This window comes from Herpailurus yagouaroundi, unplaced genomic scaffold (genome assembly GCF_014898765.1).
Source record: "Herpailurus yagouaroundi ecotype Mexico unplaced genomic scaffold, PumYag 184, whole genome shotgun sequence".
Taxonomy (NCBI): domain Eukaryota; kingdom Metazoa; phylum Chordata; class Mammalia; order Carnivora; family Felidae; genus Herpailurus; species Herpailurus yagouaroundi.
In genome coordinates, this window is record NW_024412415.1 from 21,656,243 (window position 1) to 21,679,944 (window position 23,702).

Consider the following 23,702-nt stretch of genomic DNA (forward strand, 5'->3'; position numbering starts at 1 on the left):
AAAGACAGTGTTACTGTAGGGCCCCCATCTGTTGACAGAACTATCTCAGAGATCTAAAAGTTACTCAGCCTTAGGCTGAATATACTGACAAAGGGTCTACTACATGCTAGGTTCCTACGGGGAGTTAAGATCAGTCTGCAGGACAAAAAAATATGCTGTGTTGCACTACCAAATGCCAAAACAAATAACGAAGGATTCTGTCCAAATATGCTAGAAAGATCACATGCTTTAAAAAAGAAGAAAGTTGGGCGCCTGGGTGGCTCAGGTGGTTGGGTGTCAGACTTCTGTTCATGATCTCACGGTTAATGAGTTTGAGCCTTGCGTCGGGCTCTGTCCTAACAGCTCAGAGCCTAGAGCCTGCTTTGCATTCTGTGTCTCCTCACTCTGCTCCTCCCATGCTTGTGTTCTGTCTCTCTCTCTCTCCCACCCTCTCTCAAAAATAAATAAACATTAAAAAAAAAACTTTCAAAAATGTTAAAAAAAATAAAAAAGAAAAATTTAAAATAATTTGAAAATGCGCCCCCCCCCCCCCCCCCCCCCGGCTAGGAATCAGTTCTTCAGGCAGGATAACTTAACACTCAAAAAGAGTAGGTGGTAGGTGGAAGTCAGAGACAGCAAAGGTGAGGTGGAAATCTAAAGCCAGTCTGGGTAGTAGTGGGGAGGGGAAAAGGGAGTACAGTGAGTGTGCAGATTTTTAAAAGTCTACCAACAGAATAGTCCCATTTCCCCCTTCCCTATCCAGGGTCTGGGGTGTGTGCCCCAAAACAGAAGTTTAGAGGAATCCTTCTGAAAAATGATCCCTGGAGAACACAGAGACATTCAGCAATCTCTCAAGCTTGCTTAGCTAAAAGGAAAGTGCAACAGCGGACAAGCTCTGACTATACATGGAATTCCTAAAGATTTTTTTTTTAACTTGCCATTTAAAAATATAAGCAGATAACAAAAAGATCACCAGACACGTTGAAGAAAATCTCCAACATGAAGATTAAAAAAAAACACACAAAAAACTTACAATAACAATAAAAAGTCAGAAGAAGCAGAGATGATACAAGAAATGAAATAAAGACTAAAGAAAATTTCACATCTCTATGTGTTGGGCAATTTGTACCCAAATTAAAATTAAGGCACAAATCCTGGGGTGCTTGGGTGACTCAGTCTGTTGAGCATCCCATTCTTGATTTCAGCTCAGGTCATGATCCCAGGGTTGTAGAATTGAGCCCACATCGAGCTCTGTGCTCAGTGTGAAGCTTGTTTGAGACTTTCTTTCCCTCTGCCCCTCTCCCCCTCTTGCAGTCTCTCTCTCTAAAAAGAAAAAAAAAAGCACAAATCCTTAGTAATTTATCTCACTGGTGTTTATTCATAACAACATTGTTAGTATTACCAAAAGGCTACAAACAACCTAAATGTCCATCAATTGTGGTCTAAATGAATAGTGATTCATAGCACAGAATAAGATGCAGCCATTCATAATTAGTAATCATTATGATTATGTAATTATAATTATTTAGGTATAATTCTATATTAATATAATTAATGATTCATGCTCTGTTATGAAAAGATCTCAGGATATGTTTCTGGGTAAGCAAATGTAAAGTACAAAACCATGTAGATGGTGTGCTACCATTTTTGTAAAGAAAGGGGAAACAAAAATACCTAACAGTGCTTACTTGTAACTATTACAAAATACCGCTAGAATGATAAAGAAGAAACTAATTGGAATTGCTGCATATGGGGACAGAAAATGGGTGGCTGAAAGGCAAAGGTGAGACACAATTTCTTCTATGTATACCTTGTATACCTTTTGATTTACAATGACAAGAATACAATAATTATTCAAAATTTAAATTAAAAATGATGAAACTATAGTTTTTTGTTTAGTTTTGGTTTTTGAGAGAAAGAGAGCGAGGGGGAGGGTTCAGAGGGAGAGAGAGAATCTTAAGCAGGCTCCATGCCCAGTGCAGAGCCCAACTTGGGGATCCATCTCACAAATGTGGTATCATGACATGAGCCGAAATCAAGAGTTAGACACTGAGCCATTGACTGAGCCACCCCGGTGCCCACACTATAGCTTTTGATCCAATAATTCTAAGTACTCCATACTTCAGTGTTACTTTTATACAAGCACAAAGATATATAATTCAAGGTTGCTGAGTACAGTATTATTTTAATAGAAAAATATAAATAAAGGGCTTAAAAAACATGTCATCAAACATTTATATTATGAAATACTGTGTGGCAGTTAAAAAAAAAGAATATAATAACTCTACATATATGGACAAGAAAAGCTACCTAGGACATACTGCTTAGTGATGAAAGTCAGACCAATATGTATAGTATGGTTTCATTTGAATTAAAAAAAAATAAAATTTAAGAATAATTGACATAACTCCTATGTATAGAAATACAGAAAGATAAAGCTGGTAGGAATATTACACTCTCAGGAAGGTAGTGGGATGAAGGAGAGAGTAAAGACTGATCTTTATTTGATGCTATACTTTTAGACTGTTTCAATTTGTTGTAATGAGCACATATTTGTATACTATATGTAGAAATAATTACTTTGAGTATCTCATGAGATGTTAATATTTAGAATGTAAAAAGAACTCCTACAACTCAATGACAGTAAAACCAAACAACCCAGTTAAAAAATGGGCAAAGGACCTGGATACATTTCTCCAAAGATGTACAAATGGCCAATAAGTACAATACATACTCAACACCATTAACCAGTTAGGAAATACATCAAACCAAAATGAGATACTACCTAACACCCATTAAAATGGCTATCATTGGGGCGCCTGGGTGGCGCAGTTGGTTAAGCGTCCGACTTCAGCCAGGTCACGATCTCGCGGTCCGTGAGTTTGAGCCCCGCGTCAGGCTCTGGGCTGATGGCTCAGAGCCTGGAGCCTGTTTCCGATTCTGTGTCTCCCTCTCTCTCTGCCTCTCCCCCGTTCATGCTCTGTCTCTCTCTGTCCCAAAAATAAAAATAAATGTTGAAAAAAAAATTAAAAAAAAAATTGCTATCATCAAAAGACAAAGAAAATAACAAGTGCTGACAAGGATGTGAAGAATCTTGTGCACTGCTGGTAAGGATATAAGATGGTGTAGCCATTATGAAAAACAACAGTGTGGTGGCTCCTCAAAAAATTAAAAATAGAATTACCATATGATCCAGCAATTTCATTTCTGGGCATATACTCAAAATAATTAAAAGCATACTTGAAAACGTATTTGTGCACCCATCTGTATAGCAGCATTATTCACAGTAGCCAAAAAGGAAGCAACCTAAGTATCCATCAATGGAAGAATAGAAAAACAAAATGTGGTATAAACATACAATCGAATATTCTGAAATACGCTATAATGGATGAACCTTAAAAACATTTTGCTGAGGGAAATAAGCTAGCCACAGAAGGACAAATATTGTATGGTTCCACTTATATGAGGTTCCTAAAGTAGTCAAATTCATAAGAGACAGAGGTAGATAGAATGGTGGTTTTGAGGGGCTGAGGGAAAAAGAAAAGTTCTGTGGGGATGGGAGGTGGTACATAACAATGTTAACGTACTTAATGCTACTGAACTACATGCTTAAAAATGGTTAAGATGGCAAATTTTATGCATTTTACCACAAATAAAAATAACAAAATACTGTGGTTTTATTATAAGAAAGGCTTAGGGGCACCTGGGTGGCTCAGTGGTTAAGTGTCTGACTTTGGCTTAGGTCATGACCTCACAGTTCATGAGTTTGAGCCCCACAACAGGCTCTGTGCTGACAGCTCAGAGCCTGGAACTTGCTTCAGATTCTATGTCTCCCTCTCTCTCTGCCTCTCCCCCGCTAGTGTTTGCTCTCGTGCTCTCTTTCAAAAATAAACAAACATTAAAAACTTAAAAAAAGAAAAAGAAAGAAAAAGAAAGCTTAGTGCAAGGCTTAAAAATAGTATCTTGTCTATTTGGGAAGAGGAAACAAACACTACATTTAAATGACAATTTAGAAAAATTGCAGAATATGACAGGATGACTAACTTTATTGATTGACTGACTGAATAACTTTATATAACTAACATAAATGAGTGATTTTCAACGTTTCTCTCCCTTCCTTCCATAATGCATCTGAATTCTAAGTCACTTACTTCTCCTATCTGCCACAGTAGCTCACTTTAGATGGCAACAAGTAATACCAGGCTAATAAGACTTACAGGTGGTGGAGTGGGGATTTAGAAGGAGCTTGGGTTCCCTGCTATCACAGAGCTGCCAAAAGAAAAAGTGAATTCACACTCCTTCTTGAAAACTACTGTTCACTGGATGTTCTGTTACAAAGAAATGAACTTAATCCTTACTGAATAAGGCTAAAAAAAAAAAAAAAAAAGTCTGTTCTATTACCCACTCTCCCCCTCAACTGCCAACTACTTTTTCTTTCTCCACCTCTTAAAAAACCTGTTTTTACTCAAGGTCCTTACCAACCACCTATTTACCTTTCATGGCATTACAATCAGGCTTCATTCCCCAATGCAATGTGGAAACTGCTCTGGCAATACATCCCAGTGGGCTATTAATGGATATGTAACATGGGCTTTTTTCTTGACTTCCTTTTACTTGAGCTGAGGCAAAGGACACTGTAGTGAACTCCTCAAAATAATCTCTTTTCTCAGATTATATCATGCTTTTTTTGTTTCTCTTTAAATTCTTCCTCATGTTTTTCTGCCTAATCCTTAAATACCCATTTTCTCCTTATCCTTATCATTTCTCACTTTCTGAGATGTTGTTCTATTGCTTGCTTACAGTAACTTTCCAAGACCTACACATGGAAATAATTCTAATTTTCTTGGGCTGGTTTCTGACATCTTCTCTTGAACTCTGATTATAAGCCACCATGCATTTATTATTGTACCTTCCACTCAGAATGCACTTCTGAATCCCTAGTCTGCTTGGTAAACTCAGGTTTTACAATTTTATACACGTCATCTCTTTTGTGATGCTGGCCCTCACTCCATCAGGTTAATCTGGAAATTCTTTCTTTGTGCCCTGTTTAGTTACTGATCTATTTGAGAGTAAGGACTATGTATATATAATGCTTGGTAAATTAATGCACTCAAATAAATTTACTTTAAAATATTTTATTTTTATTTGTTGATTGCCAAAAGCACTACTAATTTCTTCCATGATCTCTTTGTCCTTGGGAGTGGTGATGCTGAAATCTTCGCTGCATTAGTTAAAACAAAAGTACTAAATGCCCACCAACTGCCACATATCATGTTAGGGGCAGATGAAAAAGTTAAGGTAGTAAGAGCAGTGATAAAGTGATAATTCCAAGATTCAAAATATGTGATGACTGGGCTCATGGGCATCCAGTTTATATGGGTGGGGGAAATGAAAAGGATTTTATTTACTTATTTATTTATCTACTTATTTATTTTTAAATGTTTACTTATTTTCTCTTGAAAGATAGAGAAAGTGCGTGCGTGAGCAGGGGAGGGGCAGAGAAAGAGAAAGACAGAGGATCCAAAGCAGGTCCATACTGTCAGCACAAAGCCCAACGTGGGGCTCGATCCCGCAAATCAGGAGATCATGACCTGAGGTGAAATCAAGAGTCTGACGCATAACCGACTGAGCCACCCAGGTGCCCTAAGGACTCTGATTTTAAATGAGAAGACTTGGGTTTGTACTTCCAGTTATGATTATAATGTATTTAGTATAGAGAGTGTGATTTGGAAAAGTCAGTCAACCCTTTCTACAACTGTGTCATATATGAGAACCAGTTCCTTCCTGATACAACATCACTATTGTAGCTCTATTCTGCCACTCTTTTATTATTTAGTCCATGCTTTTTCTATCACTAAAGAGTTTAAAAGTAAAAGAAGATAGTAAATGAGGACTCTGTGAAAGTACAATTGGTCAGAAACAGAGAAAGTGAGGAAAAAGAGATGATGTAACTAACCCCCTTAAAAGTCAAATCACAGAAACACAGAGAAAAGAAAAAACTGGGATAAAAATTTCTACGAAATAGACCACACCAAGCAAGTGGGTGGGAAAAAAATCTTACCCAAAAAATAATAACATAAATGCTAGACAATGTATTTAGGGAAATAATTCAGACACTGTTAGAATAAATTTCAATCGTAAAATCTTAAGTTTGTATCTTAAGAGACAGTTAATATCCCAATAATGAACAAAAAGTAATGCTGAAACTGATGACTTTTATGCTTTACTTTTATGCTTTAGTTTATTTCCGATCAGTTAAAAATATTTAAAATATAATTAAGGCATGGCAAATGCTGTTCTAAAAACTTTTTAAAAGAATAGCATTTGGAGTAAATTTCCAGAGGTAATAGGAATTATTGCAAAAGAGCCCAGCGCTGAAATAACAAAACCTGGGTTCAGATGTGTCTATATCTAGACATTCATTTCTGTAAGTCACCCTTAAAGGGAGGGATGATATTTGCTTCCACTTACTTTATACAGATGCTATAACATTAAACAATATATTATAAACTTAAGAAATTTATAAATTATGTACATATGCGTAGGCCTAACCTAGATTTTAGACGGGTGTAAAATATTTATATGTCATTTAACTTATGAAGTGGTTCACTGTCTTAATGTTCTTAAAACAAGTGTTTCTGGAATCTATTTCTGTTTTCAAAGCTGCCCTAAGAGTCTCATTTACACTGATTAGCAGAATAGAAATCATAAACTTAGCTGGTAAGTACCAAAGTATCATACATGTTGAATTAATGTTTATACACAAAATGGTTATATATAAAAATTAAAACAATCATATTCCTTAAAATATTAAATCTTATAAAAAAGGGATTTGGACAGAACACTTATGTACCAGAAAACACTGCAGCCAAAGTTGTCAAGTTTAGAAATCTGAAAGTTTGTGATTCTTCTCAGAATGAAAGCAGATTTTCAGGACTGCTAGCATCGTCCACATATTAATTAGTAAGAAATCCATTTAAGATTAATGCTTGTGTTTCTCCATCAGGCGGCAGGAAAAAGCAGTAGAAGCTGCAGCCGCTGCCATCCCTGTTACCAAATGTTTGTACACATCAGACTTTAGATTGGTTTATTCCATGAGTTTCATCAACTAGTCAGATTTTAAGACCAGGAACAATTTTAGATTAAAAACTTTAGAAACACTGTAATATAAACAGCCTAAACAAAATGACACAAATGGTTAAAAAAAAAACAGGCATATATACATATATATGTATGTATGTATGCATATATATATACACACATATATGTGTATACACATATGTACATGTGTGTATATATATACATATACACACACCCATATATATATATATATATATATATATATATATATATCTTATATATAAGATAGCCAGATGGGTAAAAATGGGTCAAAGGAGAATAAGACAAAATACATTCAATATGACACAGAATCATTTTTTGTTGACAAAAAGCAAAAACTTTAACAAAGATCTAAATCATGGACTTTTCTTGTGTCAAACAGCCCAGAGATCAGCCCAGAGATCTATTAAAAAAAGCATTAAAAATACTATGAGAAACCATGAGAAATATCACTTTTGTAAGAGATTAATATACTATTCATCTTCAACTGGTTAAACAGACCGAAACAAACAAACAAAAAAAGGTTTTGCAGAATTTGAAGTATTTGAAGAATATAGAAAAGTGGATTTAGTACATATCAATGTACAGTGAACAAAGAAAATGTCCAGATATATTTATAAAAACTGATAATTTGTTAGACTGAAAGTAGACCTCAACACATATAAAAATTCAGAAATTGAATGTGGTCATTCTCTGACCACAGTATAATGAAACTACAAATTAATAAAGTGCAAAACAAAACAAAATGAAAGAACTCCCTCAAGCATATGAAAAATAAAAAAAAACTACTTTGGGTCAAAGAAGAAATTGGAGCTATAACTTCACACTATTGGAAAATAATGATAATTTTAACAAACACATCCATACTAAGGGATACAGCCAAAACTATAATCAGAGGCAAACTCTTAGATATAAATGTTCACATCTTAAATATGAAAAAAATGAAAATTAAGAATTCCATTTAAAGAGTAATAAAAAAACTCAAGAAAATCAGGAGAAAAAGAAAGGCACCTAATAAATAAAAAAACAGACAAAACAAAAACAAAACCTCAATATCAATCTCAGCTTCATTTTTTTCCTGAAAGAAAACCAATGAAATCGACTACAGCTAAGTATAATTTGAAAAAAAGGAAAATTCAAATGTATAAAACTAGAAATATGAAAATAGATATGAAATATAGAAGATATTCAGTTTAGGAGAGAATAATATATGTAATGCTATGCTAATAAACATTTAAAAATCTGAATGAGTTCCAGGAAAAACAAATTACCAAATGTGACTAATGAAGTAAAAACCTAACCAGAAAAAAGCCACAGAAAATTGTCAAAGAATTACCTCGAACAAAGGCTCCAGGCCTAGATGGTTCTATAGTTGAGTTCTGTAAAATTTTCAAGAACAAATAACTCCCATGCTATATAAACTGTTCCAGAGCACAGAAATTAAGGGAAAGAGTTCCAATTCATTTACGAAGCTGGCCTAACCCTGATATCAAAACCTGACAAAGATAGCACAAAAAAAGAAAATTACAGACCAAAATATTCACTCATATAGATGCAAAGTTCCTAAATAATATACCTGAAAACGGAAATCAACAATAGACTAAAAGATTACACATCTTGATCTGAAGAGAACGTTAAGTCTAGGGCTAAAAGGAGAGTTTGTATTAGGTAATACCTTTATATGGCACATCAACAGGTCAAAGAAAAAAGTACTTTGTTCATAGTAATCTCAATAAATGCCCAAAAAGCATTTGGTAAATTTCAATATCCACTTCTCATAAAGCAACAAAGAAAGTCAACTATAAATGATACATTCTTAACATCAAAGAACTGTAAGAGGAAATGATGCCTATCATTATTTAAAATCAGAAAGAAAATCTATTAAATGTAATAAAATAAAGAGAATGAGAAAGATATACAGAAGAAACTATACTCAAGAGTCAAAAGTGACAACTGAAAAATTAGAATTAAATGAAGTTCAGTAAATATAAAATGTACAACATAAATATAACAAAAGTCTATAGATAGCCTATAAACCTAAACAAATCAATAGTAAAGCAATAGAAAAAAAATACTTTTAATATATATAACACAATAAAAATTACCAAGGAATAAACTTAATAAGAAAAATAAGTGGACTTAATTGAAGGGAAAAAACTGAAACTTCACTGAAGGACATAAGAAAGATGTAAATTAAGAAATATATTTCTGGCTCTGAAGCTAATTTTTCTAATATAAAATTTCACATTTAATGCATTTTGAATCAAAATTCCTTTGAGGTTTCCTTTTTTTTAAAGTTAGAAAAGTGATTCCAAACTTTATATGAAATATATTAATTGGTCTGAAAATAAAACCAAGGAAAATTTTTAAAAACAGAGATAGTAAGGAGAGTCTGGTCCTACCAGTTTCTTAGACAGTCAATAGCTAAAATATTAAAAATGGTATGGTACTGGAATAAGAACAGAAAATATAAAGGAAGAAAACTGAGTCCAAAGGGTTTTAGTAAGATAAAGCCCTGTAAGTTATATTAAAGATTACTGTGTTAAGAAAAATTATTCAATAAATAAGGCAGCAGTAATTGAACATTTAGAAAAAAAATTAAAACCAGTGCTTTATCTAATGGCATTTACCAAAATAAATACGAGATGGACTAAAGGATCATATATGAAAAGTGAAATAAGAAATATCTTTAAAAAAAGTCTAGGAAAAATACATGGAAGTTCTTTCTAAGCATAAAAACAATGCTACAAGCTGCAAAGGAAGTAGCTATCTCAGGCTACTTACAAAAAAATGAACTAAAATTAAATAATAAACAGCAATCTTGAAAAGGTATTTACATTTTATTAGTAAATATGCTTACTATATAAAGGTCCATAAACCAGCAATCCCAATTCTGATAATCTACACTAAATTATATCATCAAGAATATTCACTGCAGTGTTGTCACTGTTTCTCCTTCAGTAATTGTGTAAACAATGGGGCCAAATTTGGTTAAACAAAACAAGAACATATACACAAAAAGAATGCATTAGAAAAAAAAAAGGAAATAAACCAAGGTGGTTATTTTTATGTAGTGAGGTTTATTGGTACTAGATTATTTTTTTAATATACATTTATAACTCTTTCCCAAAACTGTAATGACAAATATATATTACTTTTGTAATTCAAAAATAATATAAAAAAACACATGAATGATCATTTTCATAAACACATGAGATTATCAGAATTCAAAAGTTTCAACAAATACAAAAATTCACAATCATTTGTAAATTAAACTGTCTTTGCATGGTGAAAGCCCCTTAAAGCTTTCTGGTTCTATTAGTTTCTTAATGTTACATGAAAATACAGTTAAAAGAAGTCATTCAATGCTGTCTTAGATTTTATTTCCATTTTTTCTCTCAAAGGGATTTTGATTTTAATGACAATAAAGAGATTAATTTCACAAAAATTACATCTGAACATCACTGCAATGAATTCTACAAGGGTCTATATGCAATGGAATAGCTTAAGATAAAAGTATATTTCACATTCATAATATATTTTCAGTGAATATTTAAAATAGAATCAATTTAAGTCTGGTCATTCTATGTTAAATTTTTATGTAGGAAACCTCATCAATGTACTCCAAACAGGAAGATGACTAGTCTAAAAAGGACATTAGGAAAGGACAAAATTTCTTTAAAAGTGTTTACTGAGAAGAGTATTATCTCTTCCGTGATTTAAAACTCTTGTACTTTAAAAAAAAATGTAGTTATGCTACATTTTGCTTTCTTTAGTAAGCTATTTCCTAATACTTTGATATACTTCTTGCCTGTCTGTAGTCCTACATTTTGCATCTCTCTCAAGTTACTTAAACCCATATGGCAACTTATGCTTTTAGGCAAGGCACAATCATATGAGAGAATAATTTGGAGCTCCCATATGCCGTGATACTGTGGACACAGAAACATACTTTCTTCTTAGCCCATGCTGTGCTAATACATGTTACTATATTATTTGTATGCATGTGTACTAATTCATATTTTGAGCAACTTATTTATTCACACTAAGTGAAAGTCCTAGCCAACTTTATTTCTAACTACTTGACCAACCTTCTCTACCCACACAGTATATCACTCAAATTTAAGAAGTTTGCCTTTTCACCCATTATGAAACACTCATGGAATCGGAGTTCTAGCCCTATATGGTCTCCTAACTAGTTTTGTGACACTGGGAGAGTCACCTAACTTCTCTGGGTTTCCATGTTTTCATCTACACAGTGAGGACAGGACTGTACTAAAACACTTAACGAAGTCTTTTATAACTCTGAAACTTTATCATCAATGTTAGGGAACAGAGTCCATTCTAATCACTCTTAATATTAAATTAGTATCTACTGTGTGGAAATACTGTGGGGAACACAACAGTAAATAAAATATGTTCTTAGCAAAATGATTTTTGAACTAAAATACCCAGACTTAGGTATAGTACTACATACTAATTATAAAAAGAGGCATAATCATTAGCACAATTCTTTCACATTCCATGAACAGAACTAGTCACATTATTATTAGAAATTTCTCTTACCTATTACTACTTCTTTTTTCAACTCTCTGAGATCCTTCCTTTTATTTTTGCTGCTCTCTATTATAACTGCAAATTAATTGTTCAAAATTGAAGTGCCCACTGCTCCCACAAAATGATGGAATGTCTTATTTCTCTTTTGTTTAGGCAAAACCTGTTAACTTTTTTAACGTGTAACTTTTCATAATGAAAACAATTGAGGGTTTGTGGGAACCTCAGAAAATAATTTAATAGAAAATATAACTGTTCTCTGCCAAAGGCAGGAAACCATTAGGAACATAAGGAATACTTAATGGGCCAGAGTCATACTTCCACAAAGTTAGGGTGCTGTCTCTAAAAACGGTGGAAAGGGTTGTACAGTGGAAAGATATCATTTCAAAAAATATATGAAGTCTCAAGTTCTCTTATTAATTCATTATGAAAATGTCATACATTAATTGGTTCAACTTGCCTTTTGGGAAACTAGGAAGACATCTTTGGAGAACTAGTCCCTCAACATTCCCCACTTCAGACAACTTCTAGAATTTTAGAGCTATAAGAGACCTCATACTCTTTCAATTGCCTCATTTTATAGATAACACATCTGACAAAAAGAGTGGTGAAAACACCTTTCCAGGTCACAAATTTAATGACAGATCTATTCCGTTGATCCTCAGTCCAGAATTTCTTCAGCATATCACATTTGCTGGTATTAACAACCTTTTAATAAGTTAATATTTGCTTCCTTATAGTTTTATAGGGTTATTTATGCTATAATTATCTGGATTTAGTGAAAAATTAACATTTACTATAAATACATAACAGAATTTTCACCAGTGGAAGGGACTATATCTTATTCATTATATCTTCAGAACTTAATACAGGTTCTGGCACATAGCAGGTATTTGACAGGTGGTTATAAGTTAAGAGAATGAACTTTACAGACTTGGGTCACATGTACTCTTAGCTTTTCTTAAAAAGAAAAAAACTAAGCTTTTCTTAAAGAGAAAAAAATCTAAAGCTCTTCAGTTTAACTTTGTTCCCTTGATTATTTCAGACATTTTTCTCCAGACTTTCTCTGGCTCTATGTTCCTTAAGGTTAAGGAATCAGAATTTTGAATGAAGATAAGTTTCCTTTCTAGAAAGTATAGTAAGTGTGGTAGTGTAGTCCCTTTGCATCATTTTACACTGGTTAACAACAGCATTTATTTGACACTTTTCTTTCAAACTGTAGAAGTACAACATATAAATCGTTGCTGGTTTGACATTTAAATACCCAGAGAATGTTGTTTTTATTTACTCTGCCCGAATAAATTCCATTTTCAGTATCAATTATAAAAAATGTTAAACAAAACTAGACTTGGCAACTATTAAATTTTTTTAACCAGAAAGGTCCATTAGTCTATACTTTTGTTTCCTGTATTTAAATAAATTATCTGTACTATCGACATTATTCAAGCATCTAATATGTACAAGTCACTGAACTCCCTCATTCATGAATAAGTAATTCACAATATTCCAGAAACTTACCTTTTTTTTTTTTTGATTGGTACAGAGAAATATTAGGTAAGTTTTGAACACATGAAAAAGGCCCTTAAAAAGTTTTAATAAAAAACATGTTTTAATTTTCTCTTATACATTGACTTATTTATTGCCTTCCACTGTCCTAGACCTAGGCAGACCCTTCCTGTCATCCTTAAGAACTCTACAGAGACGCTCTTATTTAGCAATCTTTTACCATTATCATGCTACCCTCCAACATCCCTTCTATCATCCAGAAGAACTCTAAAAGAATCCTTTTATTCAATAATCCTGTCCTTTATGATATATGCTACCAGAGAAGCTTAGAGATAGGAAGAATCTTAGAAGTATCTAAGTTAAAATCCCATATACCAGAGTGATATTCACCAAGAATAAAACAAATCACTGTACCCAAGTATAGTGCTTAAGCTCTTTAACACATCAGCATGCCTAATGTATACACATGATACTTACTTGTACTCATCATAGACTTCCTGTTTGGGCAATGAAGTCTCAGGATGTTCTTCTAGGGTATTCCGAATCCAAGAAAAGGCATGCATTTGCTGTGCCCGACTAGATGACACGGCATTCTGATCACTAACCATAAAACAAAGACATGTTTTAGCTGAACCAGACAGCAATTCGTTGATAATTTTTGAGACAGCCCATAAGCTCCACTAAAGAATTGCATGTAAATACAATTGTAAATACGTGTAAATACAAATGACCAAACCAAATTCAGGCCATATAGTAAATGCCCCATTATCTATATACAAATTGTCCACCTGTGGTTGTGAGCCATTTTCTACAGCTAGTGACTGACTGAAGTTATTGCTGTTCCATCCCTGTACCATCCCTTCCCATGCATGGTCTCTAGAGTGGCATAGGTGATGGAGCGCTGACAACATGAAGTATTTGTTTCTGTGAAAATTACACAGATTAAGTGGCTATTTGCTCACTTACTTGCCTACACATTTACCTAACTTACCAAATCATCAAACTTTTAAAATAAGTCATGGAAACAATTATTTTCTATTTGCTTGGCATTTTCAAGTAACTATTCTGAAATCTTATTAAGCACTCTATGCTCCAGAATGCAATTCATACCAGAGAGATCCAGAGAGGACAAATCTCCCTCTACAGTCCTTCTCTAACTGGCCCCCTCCCCAGGCCATTACTTCCATTAAACATCCTCGTTTTTACTGTAGGGCAGCATCATTTATAAACTAAATCCATAAAAGGGACACCCAAGATAGCATGAGGGAAGTTCCTCTATTGATTCTGACATTCATCCCAGCTACCTATAATAATTATTTAATTCCAAAGAAGATACTAAAGAAGTTTCTAGGACAAAAAAGATGATTAAAATGGTTATGAAATTTGGTTTGAGGGAGAAGAGGTAAAAGCAACAGAATTTTCATGCCATTTCTTTTTATACACAATTTTAAAGTAATAGAAATTTAAATACAACTTACATGAAAGAAATGCACTTTGAGAAATACTTAAAAGGGTAAATAAACCTAAGAATAGAATGCATGAACCAACAACTTCTCTATTTTCTGGATGAAACTATTAATTTTTTTTTTTTTTTAATGTAGGCTTAATGCAGGACCTGACATCAAGATCTAAGCTGTGATCAAGAGTCAGATGCTTAACTGACTGAGCTATCCAGGTGCCCCTATTAAATATTTTTAACAATCAAAATACAGTAATATCCCAAAACACACTTAAAATATCTTCTGTTTAAAATAAATTCATGTTCCATATATGTAATTTCACTTTTTTTTCTTTTATACTGTGCTCTGTTTACCTGGCAGTAACTACAAAAAACTCCTGCAACATCATTCTTTACAATACTTAACTGTTTATTTTCTGCTTTTCTGTTCAATTTTCACAATCCCTCACACTGCATAAATATATTGATCTGTTTAAAAAATAAAACCCAGGGGCGCCTGGGTGGCGCAGTCGGTTAAGCGTCCGACTTCAGCCAGGTCATGATCTCGCGGTCCGGGAGTTCGAGCCCCGCGTCAGGCTCTGGGCTGATGGCTCAGAGCCTGGAGCCTGTTTCCGATTCTGTGTCTCCCTCTCCCTCTGCCCCTCCCCCATTCATGCTCTGTCTCTCTCTGTCCCCAAAATAAATAAACGTTGAAAAAAAAATAATTAAAAAAAAATAAATAAATAAAAATAAAAAATAAAACCCAAATTGTATTTCATAGGCATTTACTCAGGTACACAAATGAATCAGAAAAAACTATAGGTAAACACTTACCCAAATATGATCAAAGACTAAAAAAAAAGATCTCCTGTTTTGCCATTCTGCTTCCTGATGGTTTTAGAAATAGCACACAACAAAAACAACCACAACACACACTCCCCGCACAGTTCTTAGGGATGTCCTGCAAACACTATAATTAAGGCAAAAAACAAGAGATATATACCTTTTCTCTCCATTGCTGAGACCAGAAGGCAGCTGAAGGTAGAGGTAGAGTTTCTCCAGGTCTGTAAAATTCTCAACTTCTTTCTGGTTACAAAAGATTAAAAAGAACTATCATTTTCAAACACTTGTTTATCCCTCAACAAAATTTACTAATACCTGTGTACTACTGGTAGGAATGTAAATTGGTACAGCCATTGTGGAAAACAATATAGATGTTTCTTAAAAACTTAAAAGTAGAAATACCATATGATCTAGTAAGTAATTCCACTACTGGATATTTACCCAAAGAAAATGAAACCATAAATTCAAAAGGATGAACACCTATGGTTACTGCAGCATTATCTATAATAGCCAAGATACAGAAGCAACCTAAGTGTCCAGTGATAGATGAATGGACAAAAAAGATGAGGGTGTGTGTGTGTGTGTATACACACACACACACACACACACACACACACACACACACACGAATATTACTCAGCTATAAAAAAAGAATGAGATCTTGCCATTTGTGACAACATGGACAGAACTAGAAGGTATTAAGCTAAGTGAAAAAGTCAGAGAAAGATAAATACCATGTGATTTCACTCATATGTGGAATCTAAAAAATAAAACAAGCAAAAATGAGCAGAAACAGACCCATAAATACCGAGAACAAACTGGTGGCTGCTAGAAGGGAGGAGGTAGGGGGATGAGCAAAACGGGTGAAGGGGACTGGAAGTACAGGCTTCCAGTTATGGAATTAATAAACCACAGGGATGAAAGGTATAGCATAGGGAATATAGTCAGTGGCATTTTAATAGTATTGTATGGTGACAGATGGTAGCTACACTTGTGAGCATAGTGTAACATATAGACTTGTCAAATCACTATGTTGTACGCCTGAAACAAATGCAACATTGTGAGTCAACTATACTTCAATAAAAATAATAACAATTAAAAACATATTGACTGTTTAAATTTAAACTAGATGAGTCACCTGCCAAAGAAAAAATAAAGGCTTTTTTCTTATCAGTAAAATAATAGATAAGTTGTTTGATAAATATATCTCACATAAAAAGTTACTAAAAGAAAATGGTAATTTCCTATTAATTCTTATATTCTAGGTATAAATAAAATCAATGCTTAGACAAAATAGTATTAGAGGAAAGGTCTAGACTAGAAGTCAAAAGAATATTCATTCGTTAGTCTTAACTTAACCATTTAACTGGCTATGAAGCTTCAGTGCTCCGGCAAATTTTCCTTACAACTGTGAGAAGGATGACAAGACTTCTATGATCCTTTTCTAATTCTCAAAAACCTACAACATGTGACTGATGATGATACTCTCATACAGGGGCAGAAATGAAGTTTAAAATACTGAAGTACTACCAACAAACCTTTCCACACAATGCAGATTTAATTATTCACAGAGCTACAACCATGGCTGCTATTTGGAGAACCTACCTGTAAGATAAGCTGTAGCTATTCTGCAACTACATCATTTTGTCTCTAAACCTACCCTTTAAAATAATTTCTGCTATACAGAGGACTGTAGAACTTTCTTTCGCAGCTCAGTTTGCCAAAAGTAGCTTTAAATGTGCCACAAACTCTGTTACAAAAATAATACAGTGAAATTTTGGTAGCCTAAAAGAAGTCCATTGCAATTGAAAATGTGGACAAATAATTGGTACTCCTGGTAACAGAATTTATTCTTACCTAATAAAGCACAGCTTAAACACATATCCAATTTTTAAAAAGTTTAAAATGATATAACTTAGCCTATTCTTAGTCTCACCAGGATTTATCTATAAAACAGTTTAATCCTAGAATTCATCCACAAAAATCTACGTATTTTTCATTCTACTGTTTTATGGGAATTTTTGCAATTAGCTCTCACTCTAATACCTAATATATTTATCAACAATACCATGTATAACTCTCCTCTCAACAAAGGAAAAACCAAAACACAAATAGACATTTTCTTCCCAACTGTTACTTAACACTTTCTTTTCTCCAGATCCCCAGAATTCAGTTTTGGAGCATGCTTAATTTTGTTCCTTGTCATGCTCTCCACTTTAATCCTTTATTTAGTCCTCTTAAGTCTTTCCCACACATTCTTCCAAGTCTCTTTATTTTCTCTGCCCCTATATTAGTCTAAGTCTTCAGTTGTCTGTCTTTTAACAATAAAGGAGGATTCATTTACTCATTCATCAATTTTATTTTCTGCCATGTTTCACAAATGATTTACAGTAATTACAAACTTACAGTGAACCTATGTATGAACCTATGTTCATACACATATGAACAATGCAACAGTCCTTGTCCTTAAGGAACTTACAAAGATTTGTCATTACTAAAAACGTACAAAACTAGGGGCACCTTGCTGGCTCACCGAGTTGAGCATCTTGATTTTGGCTCAGGTCATGATCTCTCATGGTTAGTGAGTTCGAGCCCTGCATCAGGCTTTGCACTGACAGCATGGAGCCTGTTTGGAATTCTGTCTTTCCCTCTCTCTCAAAATAAATAAACTTAAAAATGGTTCCTAAAATACTTTCTGTTGAGTATTATTAACATCACCCAGTTAATCTCAACAATCCTTATCATATTAAATCAAACGTAGGTTATGTTACCAAGAAACCTTATTATGTGCAAAGCCTGAGAAAATGTAGTACAAATCATCATTTTTGGATAAAGAAAATGCAGTATATGTGTGTGTATAAAACAGAATACTATTCAGCCATAAAAAATAATGAAATCTTGCCATAAGTTTATGATAACATGGATGGACCTTGAAGGCATTATACTAAGTGAAATAAGTCAGACAGAAAAAGGTATATAACATATGATCTCATTTATATATGAAATCTGAACAATAAACAAATAAAACCAAAAAAACCCCAAGCTCATGGATAGAGATAGATTGGTAATAGTCTGAGGCAGGTGGCAGGGCATGGGCAAAATGGGTGAAGGGAGTCAAAAGGAACACACTTTGAGTCATAAAATGAGAAAGTCATGGGGATGCAATGTGCAGAATGGTGACAAAAATTAATACTAATGTATTATAGGGGTGCCTGGCTGGCTCAGTCAGTAGAGTGTGTGACTCCTGATATCAGGTTGTGAGTTCAAGCCCCACACTGGGTGTAGAGATTACTTATAAATAAAATCTTTAAAAAAATACTACTGGGGCGCCTGGGTGGCGCAGTCGGTTAAGCGTCCGACTTCAGCTAGGTCACGATCTCGCGGTCCGTGAGTTCGAGCCCCGCGTCAGGCTCTGGGCTGATGGCTCAGAGCCTGGAGCCTGTTTCCGATTCTGTGTCTCCCTCTCTCTCTGCCCCTCCCCCGTTCATGCTCTGTCTCTCTGTCCCAAAAATAAATAAAACGTTGAAAAAAAAATAAAAATAAATAAAAAAATACTACTGTATCACATATTTGAACATAGCTTAGTGAGTGGATCTTGAAAGTTCTTACCAAAAAATATTTTTTTGTAGCTACGTATGGTGATGAATGTCAAATGGACTTACTGTGTGCCAACTGGGCTTACTTATTTTGCAATATATACAAATGGGGACTCATTATATTGTACACCTGAATCTAATATCATGTCACATTAATTATACCTCAATAAGAAAAGGAAAAAATATCATTTTTGATGACTAAGAATAAAAAAACTTCATAGAGCTTGAGAAACCTTGGATTCTATAATTTGCAAATTTAACATATACTAGAGGAAAAAAGAGAAGAAATTCCAGAAAAGAGGAGAAATTCCAGAAGGAATTCAGAAGATAATCCAAATTAGGAGAAAGTGCCAAAGAAGGGATTTAAAGACAGAAGTCAGAAAAATATTTTTGAAAAAGATTAACCTCACTGTCCTATTTTGGGTTTTTTTTTGCCTTTAAAACAATGAAAAGTTAACTACTGATTCCTATTTCATCTGTTACGTGGGACTCAACACATAGAAGAAAAAATATGGAGAATTTGCTAAATCTGATATCAAAATTCTGTGAAGCAAACGGGAACAAATGACTCAAGTGTGCAGTGATGGCATTCAGGTCTAGCAAGGCTGAGTTCACCATGAAAATTTTTGGCTTCAGAGATAATGTGTCACTTAAAGATAATCAATGGCTTCCAAAACAATGACTAGTGGTGTAGAAGACTTAGCCTTGCTTGATAATCAAGGCAAAAATATGTTGCAAATATGTTAAACATCAGATTATTTGCTATGCTTTGTGAAGATTTAAATGTCAAGAAACATGTTTTTCTGTCCCACGTTGAGATTTGTTGGTTGTCAAAAAGAAGTACGTTTGGCTGGATTTATGAAATGAAGAACAAAGTTGCTCCATTTTTAGAACATTAGAAAAAAGACCAACTGCCGAAACTTTTAAAAGCTGTAATTTTAAAATTTAGCCTGAAAAATGAAGTACTGATACATGCTGCAACATGGATGAACCCTGAACACATTATGCTAAGTGAAAGAAGCCAGACACAAAAGGCCACATATGATTGTACCTCTATGAAATATCTAGAATATGCAATTCCACAGAGAAAAGATTAGTGGCAACCGGGGGAGTATGAGAACTGATTGCTTCATGGGTTTCCTTTTGGGGTGATGAAAATGTTTTGGAACTAGATAGAGGTGGTGGTTATGCAATATTGTGAATATACTAAGTAAGTATCACAGGGGCACCTAAGTGGCTCAGTTGGTTAAGTGTCCGACTCTTGATTTCAGCTCAGGTCATGATCTCACAGTTCATGGGGTCAAGCCCCACGTCAGACTCCATGCTGATAGCACAGAGCCTACTTGGGATTCTCTCTGTGTCTCTCTCTGCCCCTCCTGCACATGCACGAGCTCTCACTCTCTCTCTCTCTCTCTCTCTCTCTCCTCTCTCAAACTTAAAAACTAAGTATCACTACATGTAAATTTTTTGTGCTGTGTATTTTAGGTCAATAAAAAAATTACAACTTTCAAGAGCTTGACATATTTGACAGATATATCTGAATACTTGACTTTAAACTTCAAATAACAAACATCAACATCCTTATTCCGTAGGCTTTAGTTTTCATTTTCTTTAATTGAAGAAGTTAAGTCTCAAAGCAAAATTATTGAAAATGATTTCAAGTTTACCTCAAATATTATCTAGTTGATTGAATGAACCATGGTGATAATTTCCTACTATTGTGATTGAAGGTTTCTTCTGAAAGCTTATGAGGACCTCTCTCTCACACATTTCAATCTTTGTATGAAGACATACAAAAGGAAATCTTTGAACTAAAGTTTGATTTAGATGTCAAAAACCTTCCAGGAAACCACTTTAAACTTAATTTTGCACATGACCTAGTTAGTGCTTTGATCTTTCACATCCTGAGCAGAAGAGCCTGTAGCAAACAATCAGATTCAGAGAGATCCTAAGGGGGACCCTGTGAGACAAAGTACCAGAGACATCACTACAAGCATAAAACATACAGACATCACAATGACTCTAAACCCATATCTTTCTATAATAACACTGAATGTAAATGGATTAAATGCGCCAACCAAAAGACATAGGGTATCAGAATGGATAAAAAAACAAGACCCATCTATTTGCTGTCTACAAGAGACTCATTTTAGACCTGAGGACACCTTTAGATTGAGAGTGAGGGGACGGAGAACTATTTATCATGCTACTGGAAGCCAAAAGAAAGCTGGAGTGGCCATACTTATATCAGACAAACTAGACTTTAAATTAAAGGCTGTAACAAGAGATGAAGAAGGACATTATATAATAGTGACAGGGTCTATCCATCAGGAAGAGCTAACAATTATAAATGTCTATGCGCCGAATACAGGAGCGCCCAAATATATAAAACAATTACTCATACACATAAGCAACCTTATTGATAAGAATGTGGTAATTGCAGGGGACTTTAACACCCCACTTACAGAAATGGATAGATCATCTAGACACACGGTCAATAAAGAAACAAGGGCCCTGAATGAGACATTGGATCAGATGGACTTGACAGATATATTTAGAACTCTGCATCTCAAAGCAACAGAATATACTTTCTTCTCGAGTGCACATGGAACATTCTCCAAGATAGATCATATACTGGGCCACAAAACAGCCCTTCATAAGTTTACAAGAATTGAAATCATACCATGCATACTTTCAGACCACAATGCTATGAAGCTTGAAATCAACCACAGAAAAAAGTCTGGAAAACCTCCCAAAGCATGGAGATTAAAGAACACCCTACTAACGAATGAGTGGGTCAACCAGGCAATTCGAGAAGAAATTAAAAAATATATGGAAACAAACGAAAATGAAAATACAACAATCCAAACGCTTTGGGACGCAGCGAAGGCAGTCCTGAGAGGAAAATACATTGCAATCCAGGCCTATCTCAAGAAACAAGAAAAATCCCAAATACAAAATCTAACAGCACACCTAAAGGAAATAGAAGCAGAACAGCAAAGGCAGCCTAAACCCAGCAGAAGAAGAGAAATAATAAAGATCAGAGCAGAAATAAACAATATAGAATCTAAAAAAACTGTAGAGCAGATCAACGAAACCATGAGTTGGTTTTTTGAAAAAATAAACAAAATTGACAAACCTCTAGCCAGGCTTCTCAAAAAGAAAAGGGAGATGACCCAAATAGATAAAATCATGAATGAAAATGGAATGATTACAACCAATCCCTCAGAGATACAAACAATTATCAGGGAATACTATGAAAAATTATATGCCAACAAACTGGACAACCTGGAAGAAATGGACAAATTCCTGAACACCCACACTCTTCCAAAACTCAATCAGGAGGAAATAGAAAGCTTGAACAGACCCATTACCAGCGAAGAAATTGAATCGGTTATCAAAAATCTCCCAACAAATAAGAGTCCAGGACCAGATGGCTTCCCAGGGGAGTTCTACCAGACATTTAAACCAGAGATAATACCTATCCTTCTCAAGCTATTCCAAGAAATAGAAAGGGAAGGAAAACTTCCAGACTCATTCTATGAAGCCAGTATTACTTTGATTCCTAAACCAGACAGAGACCCAGTAAAAAAAGAGAACTACAGGCCAATATCCCTGATGAATATGGATGCAAAAATTCTCAATAAGATACTAGCAAATCGAATTCAACGGCATATAAAAAGAATTATTCACCATGATCAAGTGGGATTCACTCCTGGGATGCAGGGCTGGTTCAACATTCGCAAATCAATCAACGTGATACATCACATTAACAAAAAAAAAGAGAAAAACCATATGATCCTGTCAATCGATGCAGAAAAGGCCTTTGACAAAATCTAGCACCCTTTCTTAATAAAAACCCTTGAGTAAGTCGGGACAGAAGGAACATACTTAAAGATCATAAAAGCCATTTATGAAAAGCCCACAGCTAACATCATCCTCAACGGGGAAAAACTGAGAGCTTTTTCCCTGAGATCAGGAACACGACAGGGATGCCCACTCTCACCGCTGTTGTTTAACATAGTGTTGGAAGTGCTAGCATCAGCAATCAGACAACAAAAGGAAATCAAAGGCATCAAAATTGGCAAAGATGAAGTCAAGCTTTCACTTTTTGCAGATGACATGATATTATACATGGAAAATCCGACAGACTCCACCAAAAGTCTGCTAGAACTGATACATGAATTCAGCAAAGTTGCAGGATACAAAATCAATGTACAGAAATCAGTTGCATTCTTATACACTAACAATGAAGCAACAGAAAGACAAATAGAGAAACTGATCCCATTCACAATTGCACCAAGAAGCATAAAATACCTAGGAATAAATCTAACCAAAGATGTAAAGGATCTGTATGCTGAAAACTATAGAAAGCTTATGAAGGTAATTGAAGAAGATTTAAAGAAATGGAAAGACATTCCCTGCTCATGGATTGGAAGAATAAATATTGTCAAAATGTCAATACTACCCAAAGCTATCTACACATTCAATGCAATACCAATCAAAATTGCACCAGCATTCTTCTCGAAACTAGAACAAGCCATCCTAAAATTCATATGGAACCACAAAAGGCCCCGAATAGCCAAAGTAATTTTGAAGAAGAAGACCAAAGCAGGAGGCATCACAATCCCAGACTTTAGCCTCTACTACAAAGCTGTCATCATCAA

At 34.4% G+C, this 23,702-nt stretch overlaps 1 protein-coding gene across 4 annotated transcripts in view; it reads right to left on the reverse strand.

The window, feature by feature from the left end:
- Positions 1-23,702, reverse strand: part of RFX7 (regulatory factor X7) — a 140,179-nt gene that overhangs the window by 31,616 nt on the left and 84,861 nt on the right. For 3 of the 4 annotated variants that reach the window (XM_040492768.1, XM_040492769.1, XM_040492770.1), the window contains exons 4-5: positions 15,600-15,682; positions 13,636-13,758 (exon numbers count right to left, since the gene is read on the reverse strand). In XM_040492768.1, the coding sequence (XP_040348702.1) occupies positions 13,636-13,758; positions 15,600-15,682 (206 nt within the window). Of the gene's footprint in view, positions 1-13,635; positions 13,759-15,599; positions 15,683-23,702 lie in introns of those variants that run through there. The other variant, XM_040492771.1, reaches the window with a different exon arrangement.